Source organism: Bos javanicus, chromosome 12 (assembly GCF_032452875.1).
Source record: "Bos javanicus breed banteng chromosome 12, ARS-OSU_banteng_1.0, whole genome shotgun sequence".
Lineage (NCBI taxonomy): Eukaryota > Metazoa > Chordata > Mammalia > Artiodactyla > Bovidae > Bos > Bos javanicus.
The window spans coordinates 70,282,537-70,304,923 of record NC_083879.1 but is presented as its reverse complement, the minus strand read 5'-3'; the positions used below and the strand labels follow the sequence as shown (position 1 = coordinate 70,304,923).

The following is a 22,387-nucleotide window of genomic DNA, read 5'->3' as shown; positions in this document are numbered from 1 at the left end:
GTGAAAGCGAAGTCGCTCAGTCGTGTCCGACTCTTAGCGACCCCATGGACTGCAGCCTACCAGGCTCCTCCATCCATGGGATTTTCCAGGCAAGAGTACTGGAATGGGGTGCCATTGCCTTCTCTGAATGTATGTATAATTTGAAATAAATTTTTTTCAAAGGAAAAGCAAAGAACAACTAGTTAAAAATAGAATATGATAACCTGCTTCTGTGCAGGAAAAGGAAGACAGGATCCTTGCATTTCTCTCAAAGACTAACTGGTAGGAGATGTGATCAACTGTTTCCCTCTTCCTCTTACCCAGGTTCACTGAGACCCTAACACTGAGCATGGCTACTCCTACCTGCCCTGAGCCTGTGTTCAACAGGAGGCAGGATGGATGGATGGTGGTCTAAGGACTCCTCTGCAGACTCTCAACCACCGCAGCCTGAGTTCTCTCTCCACACCACCTCTCCCATCGTCAGCCAGGTATGGGCTCTCATCGATTCTGACACAGCTCAACCCTCTCCCAATTCTGCTTTTTTCTTGAAACAACACAATTTCAGACTCTCACTATTAATCTTACATCTCTCCTCCAGGAACCAACTACAAATAAATCTTATGTGACTAAAAATAACTGGGTGCATGTGCAGTTGGGGCAAATTCTGGACCCAAAAGATAGAAAGAGATCAAAAACCCAAACTGCCACTTTTTGAAAAGCCTGGAGCAAAAGCAGCATGTCAAAACAAAAGCAGGGTACTGCACATGCCCCTGCACACAATACCACCTTAGGAGTGGATGACACACCTAAACCACACCTGTGGCCTGACCCCTGGACACACCCCTACCCTCTCCCCATATAAGGAACAGGCTTGCCCCTCATGGGGGAGCGAGCAAGCAAGGGAAACTATTGTTTGTTTTCCCTCCCCACTGCTGGAGCAGGGGCCCCAGTAAAGCCTTGCCTGAATTTCTTGTCTGGTCTCTAGTCAATTTCTATTGTTCAAGAAGGCTAAGAACCCTGGTAGCAGTTCCTTCCCCAGCTCTTCCCAACACCACTTCCTCCTGATCTCTTTACAGAGAGAGATCTAAGAGATCTAGATTTAACACCTCTAGGAGTGTTCACCATGCTTAAAACCCTCCAGTTACCAAAGTACCTAAATCCACACTCCCCAAGTGGCCTCTGCCTGGAGACCCTGAGTACTAACATCACCCATTCTTCTGCATCACCTCAAATACTAATCCTCCTGGGAGCCAGTCAGAATGTCTTCACCTTACACTTACTTCCTTACCTCTGAATTCCCATGGGGGATTACCATTACATCACATAGAGGGTGGATAACCATGTCATTCAAGCATTTACAGACACAGCCCCAACTCTAATGAGACTGAATCTTGCACAGAGTCGGCCCATCATGGGTATCTGCTAAAGGAAGGAACAGACTGTAGGGCTGTTCAAATCAGTCCAACTACAGACAAGCTACAGCCTTGCATAGTCAGAGCTAATACAGCAACAAGAAAAAAATTATATATGTTATAAATCTTGTCAAGGCAGAAATTCCAATTGAAGCTTAAGCATATTGCCAAAACATAAAACTTAATATTCAGTGTATGCATATTAGAATATAGAATTCTCCACCTTCAAAAATAAGAATTATGCCTTAAAAGAGGAAGAAAATCTGTTGAGCACTTGTCTATAAATAACACATCTGAGGGGGAAGTTACAATCTTCCAGAGGTTAGATGAGACTTCAGTCAATATCTGACCAGCTTGTAAAGGTGTCAGAAGTCCTGGCTGAATTCTCTAGCGACCATGGTGATGAAAAAACTGAAATTAAGTTGCCATTAGAGCCACTATCACAGACCTGGGTTCTTGGACTCTTGAATCAATAGAAATTGATAAGAGATCAGATGAGAAATTCAGGCAAAGTTTTAGTGGGACTCATGCTGCAGTATGAGGGAGTGTAAAAGACAAGAACAAAGTCCGATTCCATGTTGGATCTGTTTCCTTTACTTTCAGTTCAGTTCAGTTGCTCAGTCGTGTCTTACTCTTTACGACCCCATGAATCTCAGCACGCCAGGCCTCCCTGTCCATCACAAACTCCCGGAGTTCATCCACATTCACGTCCATCGAGTCAGTGATGCCAGCCAGCCATCTCATCCTCTGTCGTCCCCTTCTCCTCCTGCCCCCAATCCCTCCCAGCATCAGAGTCTTTTCCAATGAGTCAACTCTTCACAGGAGGTGGCCAAAGTACTGGAGTTTCAGCTTTAGCATCATTCCTTCCAAAGAAATACCAAGGCTGATCTCCTTCAGAACGGACTGGTTGGATCTCCTTGCAGTCCAAGGGACTCTTAAGAGTCTTGTCCAAAACCACAATTCAAAGGCATCAATTCTTTGGCGCTCAGCCTTCTTCACATTCCAATTCTCACATCCATACATGACCACTGGAAAAACCATAGCCTTGACTAGACTAACATTTGTTGGCAAAGTAATGTCTCTGCTTTTGAATATGATATCTAGGTTGGTCATAACTTTCCTTCCAAGGAGTAAGCGTCTTTTAATTTCATGGCTGCACTTACCATCTGCAGTGATTTTGGAGCCTAAAAAACTAAAGTCTGACACTCTTTCCACTGTTTCCCCATCTATTTCCCATGAAGTGATGGGATCAGATGCCATGATCTTCGTTTTCTGAATATTGAGCTTTAAGCCAACTTTTTCACTCTCCACTTTCACTTTCATCAAGAGGCTTTTTAGTTCCTCTTCACTTTCTGCTGTAAGGGTGGTGTCATCTGCATATCTGTGGTTATTGATATTTCTCCCAGCAATCTTGATTCCAGCTTGTGTTTCTTCCAGTCCAGCGTTTCTCATGGTGTACTCTGCATATAAGTTAAATAAGCAGGGTGACAATATACAGCCTTGACAGACTTCTTTTCCTATTTGGGACCAGTCTGTTGTTCCATGTCCAGTTCTAACTGTTGCTTCCTAACCTGCATACAGGTTTCTCAAGAGGCAGATCAGGTGGTCTGGTATTCCATCTCTTTCAGAATTTTCCACAGTTGATTGTGATCCACACAGTCAAAGGCTTTGGCATAGTCAATAAGGCAGAAATAGATGTTTTTCTGGAACTCTCTTGCTTTTTCCATGATCCAGAGGATTTTGGCAATTTGATCTCTGGTTCCTCTGCCTTTTCTAAACCCAGCTTGAACATCAGGAAGTTCACGGTTCACGTATTGCTGAAGCCTGGCTTGGAGAATTTTGAGCATTACTTTACTAGCGTGTGAGATGAGTGCAATTGTGCAGTAGTTTGAGCATTCTTTGGCATTGCCTTTCTTTGGGATTGGAATGAAAACTGACCTTTTCCAGTCCTGTGGCCATTGCTGAGTTTTCCAAATTTGCTGGCATATTAAGTGCAGCGCTTTCACAGCATCATCTTTCAGGATTTGGAATAACTCAACTGGAATTCCATCACCTCCACTAGCTTTGTTCGTAGTGATGCTTTCTAAGGCCCACATGACTTCACATTCCAGGATGTCTGGCTCTAGGTCAGTGATCACACCATAGTGATTATCTGGGTCGTGAAGATCTTTTTTGTATAATTCGTCTGTGTATTCTTGCCATCTCTTCTTAATATCTTCTGCTTCTGTTAGGTCCATACCATTTCTGTCCTTTATCGAACTCATCTTTGCATGAAATGTTCCTTTGGTATCTCTGATTTTCTTGAAGAGATCCCTAGTCTTTCCCATTCTGTTGTTTTCCTCTATTTCTTTGCATTGATCTCTGAAGAAGGCTTTCTTATTTCTTCTTGCTATTCTTTGGAACTCTGCATTCAGATGCTTATATCTTTCCTTTTCTCCTTTGCTTTTCACTTCTTTTCTTTTCACAGCTATGTGTAAGTCCTCCCCAGACAGCCATTTTGCTTTTTTGCATTTCTGTTCCGTGGGGATGGTCTTGATCCCTGTCTCCTGTACAGTGTCACAAACCTCATTCCATAGTTCATCAGGCACTCTATCTATCAGATCTAGGCCCTTAAATCTATTTCTCACATCCACTGTATAATAATCATAAGGGATTTGATTTAGGTCATACCTGAATGGTCTAGTGGTTTTCCCTACTTTATTCAATTTAAGTCTGAATTTGGCAATAAGGAGTTCATGGTCTGAGCCACAGTCAGCTCCTGGTCTTGTTTTTGCTGACTGTATAGAACTTCTCCGTCTTTGTCTGCAAAGAATATAATCAATCTGATTTTGGTGTTGATCATCTGGTGATGTCCATGTATAGAGTCTTCTCTTGTGTTGTTGGAAGAGGGTGTTTGTTATGATCAGTGCATTTTCTTGGCAAAACTCTATTAGTCTTTGCCCTGCTTCATTCCATATTCCAAGGCCAAATTTGCCTGTTACTCCAGGTGTTTCTTGACTTCCTACTTTTGCATTCCAGTCCCCTATAATGAAGAGGACATCTTTTTTGGGTGTTAGTTCTAAAAGGTCTTGTAGGTCTTCATAGAACCGTTCAACTTCAGCTTCTTCAGCCTTACAGGTTGGGGCATAGACTTGGATTACTGTGATACTGAATGGTTTGCCTTGGAACTTTTGTTATTATAATCATTGTCTATAGCTTTAAGGTACACAATGGCCTGGTTTCAAGGAACCCTGCCTCTCTGTCTGAATGTTAAACCAAAATGCCTTTGTTCATGGAAACATCCTGAAGCTGTCCACCTGAGAACGGCTGCAAAAAAGAAGAAATTAATACATCCCCTACCTGAGGCTAGCCATTCCAAGAGATATTTGCAAGATTAATGACCTTTTTACTTTACTTCCTCACCTCTTCCTGCTCTGTAGTCTACAAAAGAAACCTGCATTCAGGACCAAATACGATGGTTATTTTGAGACAGTAGTCTGCCATCTTCTTGATCAGATAGCTTTCCAAAAAAGTTGCATTTCTTGCCTCAACACATTGTCTCTGATATATTGGACTGCCATGTAATAAGCAGAGTGCACTTTGACTTAGGAGTGGAAACAACTAACACGTGTCCTTGCTCACTCACAGGGGGCTGGGGTGGGGGCTAAACTAGTTCCTTAAATGGAGCGAAAATTGAGGCGGATCAGTGGATGGGACTGAAGAGGTGGCTTAGGTGGTCTGCCCACCCCTTTGATGGTGCTATGTGCGGGGATCATGTGCAGTACATTGCTTTTGCTCTGGGTACCTCAGAAATGGCAGTTGGTTTTGGCCTTTTGTATCTTATTGCTCATAATTTATCCCAACTGCCAGTGCATGCAGTTATTTTTAGTCTCATAGTTTCTTATGTCTTATAGTTTCTTTAGTCTTATAGTTTCTTTATATTTTGTTGCTCAAAGAGATGTTTTTACACCTATAAGCAGTCCAGTAAAGCATCCCACATCTCAGTCTATCTCACCATGAAGTGCAGGACAAGCACAGGTCATGCAGGAAAGTATCAGGGTCAGAACTAGAGCCAAAAAGATTGACTTTCCAATGGCTAATAGGGGAAAATCTAAGCAGCTTTGTGAAAAATATAACCTCAGAGAAACATTTTACTGGATGTAAAAGTTATTTAAGATTTTTAGTGCTTTGAAGTTAAAACAAGATCTTTTGAAATCCTATTGAAGTAATGCAATGCCAAAACTGCAGGGCCCCTTTCCTCACTTAAAGAAAAATAGATGGACTTCTTGGTATGTGGTTATAATATCAATAAATTTTCATTTTATGTACATGGAAAAAAGGAAATTGAAAAGCATGTATAAACAAGAGGATACAATGCTATGAAACCCATATGCAGGTCCACAGGTAAAACCACTAAACCCCCTCCAAGGTGAGCAGGGGTGGTGGATTTTCTTCCTAGGGCTCCCAGACATGATAAGTGGAAATTATGAGAGATGACTATACAGTCTACGAAGTACCAGGCTGCAGGAAGCAGCAGGGCTCAACACCATTCTATCTTCTAAACTCTATACCTCATAATGATCCCAGGTGATCTACGGTCAAACCTTGCCCAGTTTTGACCACCTAGTCAGTAAACTCAGCTGATCTTTTCTTTCTTTCCTGTTTCCAAATTCACCTTTTAATTGGGATTAACACATATAAGTGAGAGGCATGGGAAGGAAGAAAAACGAACATCAGATCAGATAATTATATTTATTTCCTATTTCCTTTTAGAAACTAGGAAGGAGGTTGAATCAGACTTGGCTCATCATTGGGGTGGATCGTATAGCAAACACTGGGGGATTTCAAAAGCCTCTCAGAATACAAAACCGAGTTTATGATCTTCTCTTTCCCTTGTTGTTCAGTCACTCAGTTGAATCTAACTCTTTGAGACCCTAACGACTGCAGCACGCCAGGCTTCCCTGTACTTCACCATCTCCAGCAGCTAGCTCAAACTCACGTCCATCGCGTCAGTGATGCCATCCAACCATCTCATCCTCTGTTGTCCCCTTCTCCTCCCACCTTCAATCTTTCCCAGCATCAGGGTCTTTTCTAATGAGTCAGGTCTTAGCATCAGGTTGTCAAAGTATTTGAGTTTCAGCTTCAGCATCAGTCCTTTCAATGAATATTCAGGGCTGATTTCCTTGAGGAACGACTAGTTGAATCTCCTTGCAGTTCAAGGGACTCTCAAGAGTCTTCTCCAACACCATAATTCAAAAGCATCAATTCTTCAGTGTTCACCTTTCTTTATGGTCCAACTCTGACATCCATACATGAATACTGGAAAAACCATAGCCTTGACAATATGGATCTTTGTCAGCAAAGTATTGTCTCTGCTTTTTAACACGCTGTCTGTGGAAAATTCTGAAAGAGATGGAAATACTAGACAACCTGACCTGCCTCTTGAGAAATCTGTATGCAGGTCAGGAAGCAACAGTTAGAACTGGACATGAAACAACAGACTGGTTCCAAATAGGAAAAGGAGTACATCAAGGCTGTATATTGTCACCCTGCTTATTTAACTTAAATGCAGAGTACATCATGAGAAACATTGGGCTAGATGAAGCACAAGCTGGAATCAAGATTTCCGGGAGAAATATCAATCACCTCAGATATGCAGATGACACCACCCTTATGACAGAAAGTGAAGAAGAACTAAAAAGCCTCTTGATGAAAGTGAAAGAGGAGAGTGAAAAAGTTGGCTGAAAGCTCAACATTCGTAAAATGAAGATCATGGCATCTGGTCCCATCACTTCATGGGAAATAGATGGGGAAACAATGGCTGACTTCATTTTGGGGGGCTCCAAAATCACTGCAGATGGTGATTGCAGCCATTAAATTAAAAGACACTTACTCCTTGGAAGGAAAGTTATGACCAACCTAGACAGCATATTAAAAAGCAGAGACATTACGTTGCCAACAAAGGCCCGTCTAGTCAAGGCTATGGTTTTTCCAGTAGTCATGTATGGATGTGAGAGTTGTACCATAAAGAAAGCTGAGTGCCGAAGAATTGATGCTTTTGAATGTGGTTTTGGAGAAGACTCTTGAGAGTCTCTTGGACTGCAAGGGGATCCAACCAGTCCATTCTAAAGGAGGGTTCAGGATGGGGAACACATGTATACCTGTGGCGGATTCATTTTGATATTTGGCAAAACTAATACAATTATGTAAAGTTTAAAAATAAAATTAAAAAAAAAATAAAGGAAATCAGTCCTGGGTGTTCATTAGAAGTGATGCTGAAGCTGAAATTCCAATCCTTTGGTCACCTGATATGAAGAGCTGAGTCATTAGAAAAGACCCTGATGCTGGGGAAGATTGAGGGCAGGAGGAAAAGGGGATGACAGAGGATGAGATGGTTGTATGGCATCACCAACTCAATGGACATGAGTTTGGGAAAACTCCGGGAGTTGGTGATAGACAGGAAGTCCTGGCACACTGCAGTCCATGGGGTCGCAAACAGTCAGAAATGACTGAGTGACTGAACTGAACTGAACTTAGGATTGTCATAGATTTTCTTTCAAGGAGCAAGCGTCTTTTAATTTCATGGCTGCAGTCACCATCTGCAGCGATTTTGGAGCCAAAAAATAAATAAATAAATAAAGTCTCTCACTGTTTCCACTGTTTCCCTATCTATTTGCCATGGAGTGATGGAACCGGATGCCATGATCTTCATTTTATGAATGTTGAATTTTAAGACAACTTTTTTGCTTTCCTCTTTCACTTTCATCAACAGGCTGTTTAGTTCTTCTTCGCTTTCTGCCATAAGGGTGATGTCATCTGCATATCTGAGGTAATTGCTATTTCTCCCTGCAATCTTGATTTCAGCTTGTGTTTCATCCAGTCCAGCATTTCTCATGACGCACTATGCATATAAGTTAAATAAGCAGGGTGACAATATACTGCCTTGATGTACTCTTTTCTGTATTGGGAACCAGTCATTGTTTCATGTCTGGTTCTAACAGTTGCTACTTGACCTACTTATAGATCTCTCAGGAAGCAGGTAAGGTGGTCTGGTATTCCCATCTCCTGAAGAATTTTCAACAGTATTTTTGTGATCCACACAATCAAAGCCTTTGGCGTAGTCAATAAAGCAGAGGTAGATGTTTTTCTGGAACTCTCTTGCTTTTTCTATAATCCAACGGATGTTGGCAATTTGATCTCTGGCTCCTCTGCCTTTTCTAAATCCAGATTGAACATCTATAAATTCTCATTTCACATATTGTTGAAGCCTAGCTTGGAAAATGTTCAGCATTACCTTGCTAGCATGTGAGAGGAATGCAATTGTGCAGTAGCTTGAACATTCTTTGGCATTGTCTTCTTTGGGATTGGAATGAAAACTGACCTTTTCCAGTCCTGTGGCTACTGCTGAGTTTCCAAATTTGCCAGGGTATTAGAACTCTATATTTCAACAAATTCAGGTATTTTACAGCCCCATAACCCAAAACAGCCCAGCATTCACCTCTCCCTTCCTGCCATACCCAATTCAAGACATGTGCTGAGTTGTGCTTGAATGCTCTGAAATCTGGCCAAGTCTATTTCACCCTAAACCAAACCACATCATCTCGCCCCTGGACCATGTACTGCTCCTGACCCACTCATCTCCCTGCCTCTGTTCTAGGTTCCCACCCCACCTCCCTGTCCAGTTCCCAAGGCTGCAGCCAGGCTGAGTTCTGAGACACTAAAAACCTTAACTTGTGATTTCCTTTCAGTTCCCTCCTCAGGCCTCCAGTACTTCCTACTCTGCAGCCTCAAACATTTTTGTTTCCTTCTTATGCACTAAAAGCCTTTGTCACAGTCACCATCCCCATGAAAATGCAAAGTATCAGCTTCCCACCTCCCCCACCCCCACACATGAAATTCTCCAGTCTTCCCAGGAAGTACCATCTCCAAAATTAAACCAGCATCTCTAACAAAGTACCTCATTTCAACTCAGACTTCTCCTTCCAAGGACTAATGACACAAAAACACACATCCACAGTGAGTTTCACTATTTGGTTTGTTATTAACCCTCCACTTGATGAAAGGAATTCCAAGCAGGACAGACTTCTCTGTATTTCCTTACCAGCCATTATACATACACACCTAGCCTGTGCCAGGCTTCAATTATGTATTCAATTATCTTGGTGATGGAATAGATGAATAAATTCCAAACCTTCCCCTAAAACATCTAGTGTAAACCAAGACAGGTTTTTCCTCTCAACTAATTTTACTTTTCAAATGATCTTGACATCCTCTTTATTGGATTTGCACAGTTTGGATTTGTTTGCTCTTTTCCACAACTAGGGCACTGTTTGCCAAATGTGACCTATTTTCAGGTACCCAGGGACATTTACTAAAGGTGTATTAATAGACACCTCGGATTCCAGCCAACACCTAGTGAATCAGAATCTCCAAGGTGTGATCATTTAGTTTTAATAAGCACTACAGGTGATTCTGATAAACTAGAGAACTAAACTTTTTAAGGGTTAGAGAAATCAAATGAACTCAAAAAGAGGCTAAAATCTAAAATTTTAAATTATATATGTTTCAATAATGATTTCAACCCACCAGGAAGCAGTTTGCCATTCTGACACTAACCCTTCTCATCACTCTATTCTTGGCCATTTGTCCCACATTTACTGAAAATGACTGTCAAAAAGATGTCAATTCCTAGACCATCTTCCAGCCAGAAATTTTATGTACATGAGGGAAAATTGGTGTTTCTTGCCCAAATCAAATGTGCTTCCTTTACCAGGACACAAAGAAACCTGACAAAGTCAGCACCAGGAAAATTCAAAGTTCTCAGCAGGTCATAATGTTAATGTTATTGCACACACCTACATAGGAAGGAATTTCAAGCCTCAGACACAGTTCAGTTGAATTTTGATGGAAAAAAAAATCCTACCCAAATATTTGAGCACAATTCCATAAAAACCTTATTTAGCACCCCTTTTGTGCTACACTCTTTGGTGCACCACATAATCCACCAAAGAATAAGAGTTAACATTTTTCCCACTAAAACCACGCTTAATGGTTAGGCATTTGCAGAATCCCTCCCAGATATGATGGAGCTGGATGGTTCCATCAGTTACATACTTTCTGGGCACCTGCTATTTTTGAGGACTACAAAGACGAATGAGGCACTGTATCTGCCCTTTAGATAAGTCTGCAGTTCAGGGAAGGAAAGAAATCCACAAACACATGGTTTAGTGAGTGCAAAGTCACATCCATGAGCTCAAAGGAAGAGATGGGGATTAAAGAGGGTGTGATGGTTAATTTTATGTCAACTTGACTAAACCACAGTCTTCAGACACCTGCTCAAACACACCTGGTTATTACGGTGAAAGTATTTTTAGATGAGATTAGTATTAAAACCAGTAGACTCAGTAAAGCAGATTATCCTCTTGTAGAAGAATACTAAGTAGCCAAGATGGAAATGGTCTGGCTCTTTTGCCCCACTTCTAGAAACAATGGTGTTACATGATTCTGTAATGGCTGAGATCATCTATAGCACTGCACAGGAACAATACAAAGTAATAGCTTGGCCACTTGCCACTTCTGTTCATGTATACCTTATAAGCCCACCTGAAAATCCCTGCTGCTGCTGTATCAGCCACTAGCAAATAAAGCATGCCTGTAGTTCCTATTGGAGAAGGCAATGGCACCCCACTCCAGCAATGGCAACCCACTTCAGTACTCTTGCCTAGAAAATCCCATGGACAGAGGAGCCTGCTAGGCTGCAGTCCATGGGGTCGATAAGAGTTGGGCACGACTGAGCAACCTCACTTTCACTTTTCACTTTCATGCATTGGAGAAGGAAATGGCAACCCACTCCAGTGGTCTTGCCTGGAGAATCCCAGGGATGGGGGAGCCTGGTGGGCTGCCCTCTATGGGGTCGCACAGAGTCGGACATGACCGAAGTGACTTAGCAGCAGCAGTTCCTATGGCTCCTCACACTTTCATCCAGCTTTCCGACTCACACTTTGTCTACCCTAGGGTCAGAGACCAGCGAGAAACCTGTATAATGTGGGTGGGCCTCATGCAATTAGTCAAAGGCCTTAAGAGAAAAAAGACTAACATACAATGGAGAAAACACAGCCTCTTCAATCAGTGATGATGAAAAAACTGGACAGCTACTTGTAAAAGAAAGGTATTAGAACATTTCCTAACACCACACACAAAAATAAACTTGAAACGGATTAAATGTAAGGCAAGAAACTACAAAACTTTTAGAGGAAAAGTAGGCAGAACACTCTTTGACAAAAATCACATCAACATTCTCTTTAACCCAATTCCTAGAGTAATGGAAATAAAAACAAAAATAAACAAATGGGATATAATTAAACTTAAAAGCTTTTGCACAGCAAAGGAAACAATAAATATGATGAAAAGACAACCATCAGAATAGGAGAAAATAATTGCAGATGAAACAACTGACAAAGGATTAGTCTACAAAATATATAAGCTCATGAAATGTATCAGAAAAACAAACAACCCAATCAAAAAATGAGCAGAAGATCTAAGCGGACACTTCTCCAAAGACATACAGATAGCCAATAAACATATGAAAAGATGCTCAACATCACTCATTATTCAGTTCAGTTCAGTTCAGTTCAGTCAGTTGTCTCTGACTCTTTTCGACCCCATGAATTGCAGCACGCCAGGCCTCCCTGTCCATCACCAACTCCCAGAGTTCATTCAAACACATATCCATCGAGTCGGTGATGCCATCCAGCCATCTCACCCTCTGTCGTCCCCTTCTCCTCCTGCCCCCAATCTCTCCCAGCATCAGAGTCTTTTCCAGTGAGTCAACTCTTCGCATGAGGTGGCCAAAGTACTGGAGTTTCAGCTTCAGCATCATTCCTTCCAAAGAACACCCAGGACTGATTTCCTTTAGAATGGACTGGTTGGATCTCCCTGCAGTCCAAGAGACTCTCAAGAGTCTTCTCCAACACCACAATTCAAAAGCATCAATTCTTCGGTGCTGTTTTCTTCACAGTCCAACTCTCACATGACTACTGGAAAAACGATAGCCTTGACTAGATGGACCTTTGCTGGCAAAGTAATGTCTCTGCTTTTGAATATGCTATCTAGGTTGGTCATAACTTTCCTTCCAAGGAGTAAGTGTCTTTTAATTTCATGGCTGCAATCATCATCTGCAGTGATTTTGGAGCCCCCAAAAAAACTCTGACACTATTTCCACTGTTTCCCCATCTATTTGCCATGAAATGATGGGACTGGATGTCATGATCTTAGTTTTCTGAATGTTGAGCTTTAAGCCAACTTTTTCACTCTCCTATTTCACCTTCATCAAGACGCTTTTTAGTTCCTCTTCACTTTCTGCCATACGGGTGGTGTCATCTGCATATCTGAGGGTATTGATATTTCCCTGAGCAATCTTGATTCCAGCTTGTGCTTCTTCCAGCCCAGCATTTCTCATGATGTACTCTGCATATAAGGTAAATAAGCCAGGTGACAATATACAGCCTTGACAGACTCCTTTTCCTATTTGGAATCAGTCTGTTGTTCCATGTCCAGTTCTAACTGTTGCTTCCTGACCTGCATATAGGTTTCTTAAGAGGCAGGTCAAGTGGTCTGGTATTCCCATCTCTTTTAGAATTTTCCACAGTTTATTATAATCCACACAGTCAAAGGCTTTGGCATAGTCAATAAAGCAGAAATAGATGTTTTCCTGGAACTCTCTTGCTTTTTCCATGATCCAGCAGATGTTGGCAATTTGATCTCTGGTTCCTCTGCCTTTTCTAAAACCAGCTTGAACATCTGGAAGTTCACGGTTCACGTATTGCTGAAGCCTGGCTTGGAGAATTTTGAGCATTATTTTACTAGCATGTGAGATGAGTGCAATTGTGTGGTAGTTTGAGCATTCTTTGGCATTGCCTTTCTTTGGGATTGAAATGAAACTGGCCTTTTCCAGTCCTGTGGCCACTGCTGAGTTTTCCAAATTTGCTGGCATATTGAATGCAGCACTTTCACAGAATCATCTTTCAGGATTTGAAATAGCTCAACTGGAATTCCATCACCTCCACTAGCTTTGTTTGTAGTGATGCTTTCTAAGCCAGGATGTCTGGCTCTAGGTCAGTAATCACACCATCGTGATTATCTTGGTTGTGAAAATCTTTTTTGTACAGTTCTTTTGTGTGTTCTTGCCACCACTTCTTAATATCTTCAGCTTCTGTTAGGTCCATACCATTTATGTCCTTTATCAAGACCATCTTTGCATGAAATGTTCCCTTGGTATCTCTAATTTTCTTGAAGAGATCTCTAGTCTTTCCCATTCTGTTGTTTTCCTCTATTTCTTTGCATTGATCTCTGAGGAAGGCTTTCTTATCTCTTCTTGCTATTCTTTGGAACTCTGCATTCAGATGCTTATATCTTCCCTTTTCTCCTTTGCTTTTCACTTCTCTTCTTTTCACAGTTATTTGTAAGGCCTCCCCAATCAGCCATTTTGCTTTTTTTGCATTCCTTTTTGACACGCAAATCAAAACTAAATGAGATATCACCTCATACCACTCAAATTGGCCATCATCAAAAAACCTTCAAACAATAAATTCTGGAGAGGATGTGGAAAAAGGGGGACTCTCTTACACTGTTGGTGGGCATGTAAATCCATACAAGCCACTATGGAGAACAGTATGGAAGTCCTTAAAATTCTAGGAATAAAACTACCACATGACCCAGAAATTCACCACTGAGCACTGACTCTGAGAAAAATCATAATGCAAAAAGACATGTGTACCTCAGTGTTGACTGTAGCACTATTTACAATAGCCAGGACATGGAAGCAATCTAGATGTATATCGACAGATGAATGGATAAAGAAATCGTGGTGTATATATATACAACGGAATATTTGTTGTTGTTTTTCCATCACTAAGTCGTGTCTGACTCTTTGCAACCCCATGGACTACAGCACACCAGGCCTCCCTGTCCTTCATCATCTCCCAGAGTTTGTACAAATTCAAGTCTGTTGAATCAGTGATGTCATCCAACCATCTCATCCTCTGTTGCCCGCTTCATCTCCTGCCCTCAATCTTTCCCAGCATCAGAGTCTTTTCCATTGAGTTAGCTCTTCACATCAGGTGGCCAAATTATTGGAGCTGCAGCTTCAACATCAGTCCTTCCTATTAATATCCAGGGTTGATTTCCTTTAGAATTGACTGGTTTGATCTCCTTGCTGTCCAAGGGACTTTCACGAGTCTTCTCCAGCACCACAATTTGAAAGCATCAATTCTTTGGTGCTCAGCCTTCTTTATGGTCCAGCTCTCACATCTATATACAACTACTAGAAAGACCATAACTTTGGCTATACAGACCTTACATCTTGTTAGCAAGATGATGTCTTTCCTTTTTATTTTTTTTAATTTTTTTAAATTTTATTTTATTTTTAAACTTTACAATATTGTATTAGTTTTGCCAAATATCGAAATGAATCTGCCACAGGTATACCTGTGTTCCCCATCCTGAACCCTCCTCCCTCCTCCCTCCCCATACCCTCCCTCTGGATCGTCCCAGTGCACCAGCCCCAAGCATCCAGTATCGTGCATCAAATCTGGACTGGCGACTCATTTCATACATGATATTATACATGTTAGGCTGTCTAGGTTTGTCATAGTTTCCTTCCAAGACACAAGTGTCTTCTAATTTCAAGGCTGCAGTCACCATCTGCAGTGATTTCAGAGCTCAAGAAGAGAAAACCTGTCACTGTTTAAAACTTTTCCCCTTCTATTTACCATGAAGTGATGGGATCAGATGCCATGATCTTAGTTTTTTAATACAGAGTTTTAAACCAGCTTTTTCACTCTACTTTTTCACCCTCATTAAGAGGCTCTTTAGTTCTTCTTTGCTTTGTGCCATTAGAGTAGTATCATCTACATATCTGAGGTTGCTGATATTTCTCCCAGCATTCTTTGATCCCTGTTTGCAACTCACAAATGCCAGTCTTGCATTTCTCATAATGTACTCTGCATATAAGTTAAATAAACATGGTGACAATATACAGCCTTGTTGTATTCCTTTCCCAATTTTGAACCAGTCCATTGTTCCATGTCCAGTTCTAACTGTTGTTTCTTGACCTGCATACAGGTTTCTCAGGAGACAGGTAAGATGGTCTGGTATTCCCAATTATTTAAGAATTTTCCAGTTTGTTGTAATCCATACAGTCATAGGCTTTGGCATAGTCAATGAAGCAGAAATAAATGTTTTTCTGGAATTCCCTTGCTTTCTCTAAGATCCAGCGAAATTTGGCAATGCCATAAAAAGGAATGAATTTGAGTCAGTTATAGTGAGGTGGATGAAACTACAGCATGTTATATACAGAGAAGTAAGTCAGAAAAAGAAAAATAAATATCATAAATTAATGTATAAATATGGAATCTAGAAGAATGATATTGATGAATCTATTTGCATGGAAGGAATGGAGAAGCAGATGTAGAGAACAGACTTGTGGACACAGCAGGGGAAGGAGAGGGTGGGACATACATTGAGAGAGAAAAATAGCAGTAACATATATACACTATCGTGTTAAAACAGAGGTGGCTCAGTGGTAAAGAATCAACTTGCCAATGCAGAAGACACAGGTTCAGTCCCTGGGTTGGGAAGATCCCCTGGAGTAGGAAATGGCAACCCACTCCAGTATTTTTGCCTGAAGAGTCCCATGGACAGAGGAGCCTAGTGGGCTACAGTCCAGGGGGTTGCAAAGAGTTGGACATGACTGAGCAACTTAGCTAGAGAGAAGTTGCTGTGCAACACAGGGAGCTCAACCTGGTGCTCTGTGACAACCTAGAGGGGTGGGATGTGGAGGGGAGGGAGGTTTAAGAGGGAAGTGATATATATGTATAATTATGACTGATTCATGACATTGTATGGCAGAAATCAACATAACATTGTAAAGTAATTATCCTCCAATTAAAAATAAATAAATAAAATGAAAATAGGGCTTCCCTGGTAGCTCAGATGGTAAAGAATCTGACTACAATGCAGGAGACCTGGGTTCGATCCCTGGGTTGGGAAGAACTGCTAGAAAAGGAAATGGCAACCAACTCCAGTATTCTTGCCTGGAGAATTCCACGGACAGAGGAGCCTGGTGTGCTACAATCCACAGGAGTGAGAAGAGTTGGAAGTTTAAGAGGGGATATATGTATAATTATGACTGATTCACTATCTTGTACAGCAGAAATCAACACAACATTGTAAAGCAATTATCTTCCAATTAAAAATAAATAAATAAAATGAAAATAAGAAAAAAAGAGAAAAAGACTGACCAACTCCAAACAGGAGGAAATTCTGTGTCAAGATCATCTTTGGACTCCAGATACATTTTAGCATAAAGTCTGATAGTTTTAACCTTCTTTTATCTCATGATGGCTGGCAAGACTTTCAGACTAAGTTTGTTAATCAAGACTGAGTGTTCCTATTTATCTACAAGACTCAAGAGCCCAGACCAGGAGTCAGGCCAGCAGAGTCTACATGAACACCAGGATGTGTTAGCCACAACTCCTCTCTTTAGAGAGCAGGCCCACTGACAGACACAGAAAACAAAGGGAAGATTCAGATCTATTTCCACTTGATAAGATCCAGCTCCCCTAAGTTGAAACACACTACCACACATACACACCAAAGATCAATGTTCCAGGAATGCTAACCCCAGTCTGCTCCCTCCCTCTGCATTTCTCCAGCTTCTAGTGCAGGTTGAGCCACCCTGGGCCTCTGTAGGCTCCCAGCCATTTCCTGTAACTGTTGTTTCAGACAATCCAGTATGTATTTGATGCCCATGATATGTCCAGTATAGTCTGGGCACTACACTAAAGAATCAGACACAGTCTACCAGACACAGTCAGCTGTCACAGGGCTTGGAACACTACCAGGGAGTCAACATCAGCCCACCGGACATGATGCTGGGTGGCACGGGACTGGCTGTGCACATAAATGGAAGCCCTGGATCAGCATGAACGAAAGTGCTGGTAGAGGCTCATGGGGCTGCTGGAGGCTCAGCAGTATTTGCTTAAATCAACGAGAGAAGAGAAGGCGACCCAGGGGGCCCAACAGAGTGAGCCAAGACCCCAAAGTGGGGGTGACTGTGGCAATTACAGAGACAACCTCACCACCTCCCTCCCTCCTCACTTGTCAGAGTGCTTGGAAACAAATAGAATGGCCAGTGGAACTAACAGTTAACATTTTTAATTTTTCAGGAAGCAGGGAACCTTTGCATATCTTCAGAGTGAGACTAGTTGATGTAAATCACACTTAAGGAGTTACTCCACTTGGCAGAAGGTACTAAGAAGACAATAATGTAACAATGGCTAAGAAACCAGGCTTTGGGTAGAATCCTAGAATGTCATTTACAGGCTATTTGAGGATGGGTAAGTTGTTTCACCTGATACAGAAACCTGATTCCTTAATTGTAAAGCAGGGACACATGCTTATCTCATTCAATTGCTGTCAAGATTAAATGAGAAAACCTGTAAGACTTTGCATGTGCCCAGACCACACAGTGAGCCCTGGCAACAGCCATCAAAGATAGTGGCTGTGTCAAAATCACAGCGCTGTAACAAAATCACAGCAGTACAGCACATGTAAGAAGCCTCCATCTGGACACATTACCCTGTCGTTGACAATGTGACTATAGTCCGGGGATATTCCTGTTTTCTTTCAAGATGTGAAAGCTAAGGGGTAAAAAAGATGGATGAACTGAATGGACCATCCCTTAATAGTGTTGCTAGAAGCCCCTGGCAGAAAGAATGACAAAACTCAGGGGACCAGAACTAACCCTGTATGACTGATCTGCTTTGTGAGTAATCATTTTTTTATAGTATATAGAAACTTCATCATAAAAAAATACAACTTTTATGATAAGACCCAAAAATAAAATAAAATCGCACCCAAACCTATCTAACTTCACTATAGATCTGTTACTGTCTGTCCATCACTGAGGAGAAGGACAAAAGCAATTAAATATTTTATAAAGCCCAGATACTCAGTCATGCCCAGGCTGGCTCACAGAGCCAGTTTACCTTCATTTTAGACCTACTCATAAACATGCAAGTACTTTAGAGCCTACTGTATGCCAGGCTCTTATTTTGGTGACGTAAATTATTTGCCCTTGGCAATACAGAGACAGAAAAAAAGGAGACAGTGGATATGGTGGAAATCACAAATCTGAAAGGAAGAAGCCAATTAGAGATAGGATTAAAGAGTAAGGGTAAAGAGGACAAGTCAGATCCAAAAGACATGTTCAGAAATCAACAAGCAAGCCATCTGTGGAGGAAAGAAACCATTTTTAAACAGTGAATTAAGTGAATCTGAGGCCACTCTTCCTGTCCAAGGAGCAGGACCTCTCAGCAAGTGCTTTCCCTCCAGATTCAGAGAGGAATCCACTTCACCCCAAGGCTGGACACAGGTGCTAGTCATTAAAGTTAACACAGGAGATGCAATCTATTTACTTCTTTTGCTTTTAGACATTTTAGTTGCCCTGCAGCCATCACTTGTACATCAAGAACCCTGTGCCACTGCTACTGCTGCTCATAAATAAGCAGTGATCTTACATTATTTGTAATTTATTCTACCAAAGAAGAGAGGGGAGTATGTATGACATTTTGGAACAGCTACCAGTTATGTCCAAAAGCATTAAATCTCACCTAACTGGCACACAGTGACACCAAATAAAAGGAACCATTTTACCTAAAATCTACCTAAAACTTTAAAAAGTTATCTGTCACCAAACCTTGATTCTTCGGACACTGGCGACTGTTTCTGCTACGTTCTCGATGGCTATGGGGAAGAGGAGGATGCCTGTAAACTGCACAACTTGGTACAGTGTTATGGCCAAAAACACTTGGTTAACTGTGATCGTGTTGCCAAGAAGCACGTAGGTGGTAAAGGTGATGAAAAGGATGAGTTTGCTTGCAGTGTCAAAGAATATCAAATTCATTCCATCAAGGTAGGAACGTCTCAGAATCTTGGAAATTTCCTTCCTGTAAAAGAGAGAAGGGAATAGATTTTAAAAGAAGCATCAACATCCAAGCTATGAATTCAAATGCCCTGTGTGAGTGGCCCCTTTCTAGGGAGTGGACACAGATTAAGATGAACCATCCCTCACATCATGGAGACACTATACAGTGCACACTTGGGGCTCTGCCCCGACCCAAGGACCACACATTTCATCATCGCTTCACTCTCCCAACTAAATGGAGGCTTAATATCACACTTTTAAACATTTTGGGTCAATAACACTTGAGTTTGAACATTCATTCAACAAGCATTTGTAATCACAAGTCCTGTGCAGGGTACCTTGAGGATGGCAGAAAGAGAGAACTTGTCCCTTCCAGGAGTTCATGAACTTAGAAAAGAAGATGGGTGGTCCAGTGGTTAAGATTCCATGTTTCTAACGCAGCGGCCATAGATTTGATCCCCAGTCAGGGAACTAAGATTTCACATGTCCACCAAGACATTAGACAGAGGCAGCCAGCATGGCCCCCATGGGAGCACAGAACAGAGATTTGTAACCCAGAGGCAATTCACAAATACATGGACCCTGAGAAGATGAGTGGGAGTCAGTTAGGGCTGGTGGAAGCCAGAGAAGAAGGAAGATGAGAGGGTGTATTCCCAGCAGAGGGAGGGGCCCTTACAAAGGTGCGAAGGTGAGAGGTAACAGGATGCAGCCAGAGAATTATGAATAGCTTGTGCTGGAGTATAAACACTCATCAGATACTTAAATGAAAGATGGACAAAATTTCTATAAACCTAAAGCAAATTCAAAAGGAATGGTATTTAGGAATGGTATTTTCATGGCTCTGTTTGGAATAAAAAATACTGATTCATAAAGTTTGGCCCAATACAAATATACCCAATCTCTACAATCTTCCCATTTGTTCTATATTAACATAAATTGTAGTTTTAGTTTAAACGTCATCAACTCAAATACGAACATCTTAGGATCATTGCTTCCTTGAGATTTGGGTATTAATATGTGAAATTTCATTTCTATATAAGAAAGAAGCATATATATTTTTCCTTTAGGAGGATGGTAAATAAAAAAACAGTAATACTTTTAAACCATTCAGTAAAAACAGGAAATAAAAAAGTACAAACTGTGGTTTGACATATACAGAAAGTTACCTTCTCAATCTGGTAATAAGCTCAGCAAATAACTTTTCCCAAGCATACATTTTTATTGTTCTGATGCCAGTTATAACTTCATTCATGGTCCTGAGCCTGCTGTCTGTGAAGGCTGCACTCTTACTCCTAAGGGAACAAACATGAGGGATGAGCCTTAGTGATCACAACAAAAATTTCCTTCCTGACAGCAGCATTGGCACAGTCAGAGACCAGGGATCAAATGATTTCCTACAGCTCCCCTAAGCTGACAACACAGGCAGGTCCTACTCAAAGTACAAACAGAGGAGGACTTCAATTAGGAAGTCAACCATGCAGCCCAATTCAACAAATAACTTGGAGAACTTGCAGTATTGGCTAAGGAAGACCTGAAGTAAGTCAGGTACAATCCACCTGCCCAAGGAAGTTGTGGTCTGGTAGGGAAGGCAGAAGACACCCGAATCTAACTGAGACAATGTGCTATAATAAAATAGGATTAAGGTGCTGGGAATCAGAAAAGATGGGGCTGTGAATACCACTGGGAAAGCAGAGCAAGAAAAGCTTCAGAGACATAGTAGCACTTGAACAGGGCTTCAAAGGATAAGGAACATCTCTCTGTGGTAAAGATAAGAAATGAAATTCCAAGTAGAGAAAAATAATATGCATAAAGTCACCAAAAAAAGAAAGGAAAAGAGCTCAATGTGCTTCAAACAGTACATCTCCATCACCTGACAATCTGAACAACACACTTCCAATCCCCTGATATATGCTTCAAGTCTAACTCATCACCATTAGACCCTTCATCACTAGACACTCTTTTACCACATAAGCTGCTGGTACTGTGGGGAACAAACAAACTGTGGGGCTTTATAAATTTATGTCTTTATGCCCTTGGACTTCTGATAACTTAATGCAAACAGTGAATTAAAAACAAGACATGAACTTAAATAATTGAAAATGATCCTAAAACAAGCATAGCAAAAATATATGCAGCTTGGATTGGGCCTATAGGATGATTACTATTTAATAATGTTTAAATAACCTGGACTTAGGTAAATTCTGCTTGCAGACACTATACTTATTCAAGTACAATTCCAAGAAGAGCCAGGAAATGGCTTCACCTTTCCCCCTTCAAGATCAGTCTTTGGTTTAAGGATGGGGCCTCCACTAGCTAAGCCTGAAGGGTCTACAAGACGTGCAAAAAAAGAGATCAGAGAAGGTTGTTGCTGTTGTTGTTATTGTTTTAACAAAAGGATAGAGTAGACTGTGGATTCACCAAGTACATATCATCTGTTTTTTTAAACCAGTGTTTCTCTTACCGGAGTGATGAAAACAACTTCCCAGAGAAGCTTTGCAAAAGCATAAAAATAATGAGGAGTGCCATCCCGGCAAGAGATGATATTCCTATTTCCATCCAGAGCAGGATAATCGCTGTGATAGCATTAAGTGGCCCAATCCACAGGATGTGCAAGCGTATCATTACCTTAAAAGAAAAAGACAAAGTCTTCTTAGAACTGTATAAAAGCAAAACCATAAGCACACAATTTAGAAACAATCTGCTCTGAAGGAAGAGACGGGAGCCTAAATAGAAATGATCTCAGTGGGTTTTAAACCTGCTGAAGCAGAAATCGAAGCATCTTCCCCAGATGATGCTGTTCTGGGGCAGCACAAGGCTGGGTTTAGGACATCCAGGGAGAAGCAGACAGGCACACTGGAAGGAAAATGATTTTGTCAACAATGCAGATTGTCTCAGGGAATCCCTAAAGTCTCTGTCCCAAAATTCAGACGCCTTTTTCCCTGGGGCTCCCTGCAACCCCAGGAAAGTCTACATTATGGTACCTACCACTCTCTCCAGTAATGACTTGTATATTTACCTCCCTGATGGGCTT

General features: G+C 41.4%; 1 protein-coding gene across 1 annotated transcript in view; it reads right to left on the bottom strand.

The window, feature by feature from the left end:
• LOC133258057 (ATP-binding cassette sub-family C member 4-like) overlaps positions 1–22,387 on the bottom strand; it is a 395,899-nt gene that overhangs the window by 230,576 nt on the left and 142,936 nt on the right. The window contains exons 8-10 of the mRNA XM_061434396.1: positions 21,818–21,981; positions 20,523–20,648; positions 19,129–19,378 (exon numbers count right to left, since the gene is read on the bottom strand). Of these exons, the coding sequence (XP_061290380.1) occupies positions 19,129–19,378; positions 20,523–20,648; positions 21,818–21,981 (540 nt within the window). The remainder of the gene's footprint in view (positions 1–19,128; positions 19,379–20,522; positions 20,649–21,817; positions 21,982–22,387) is intronic.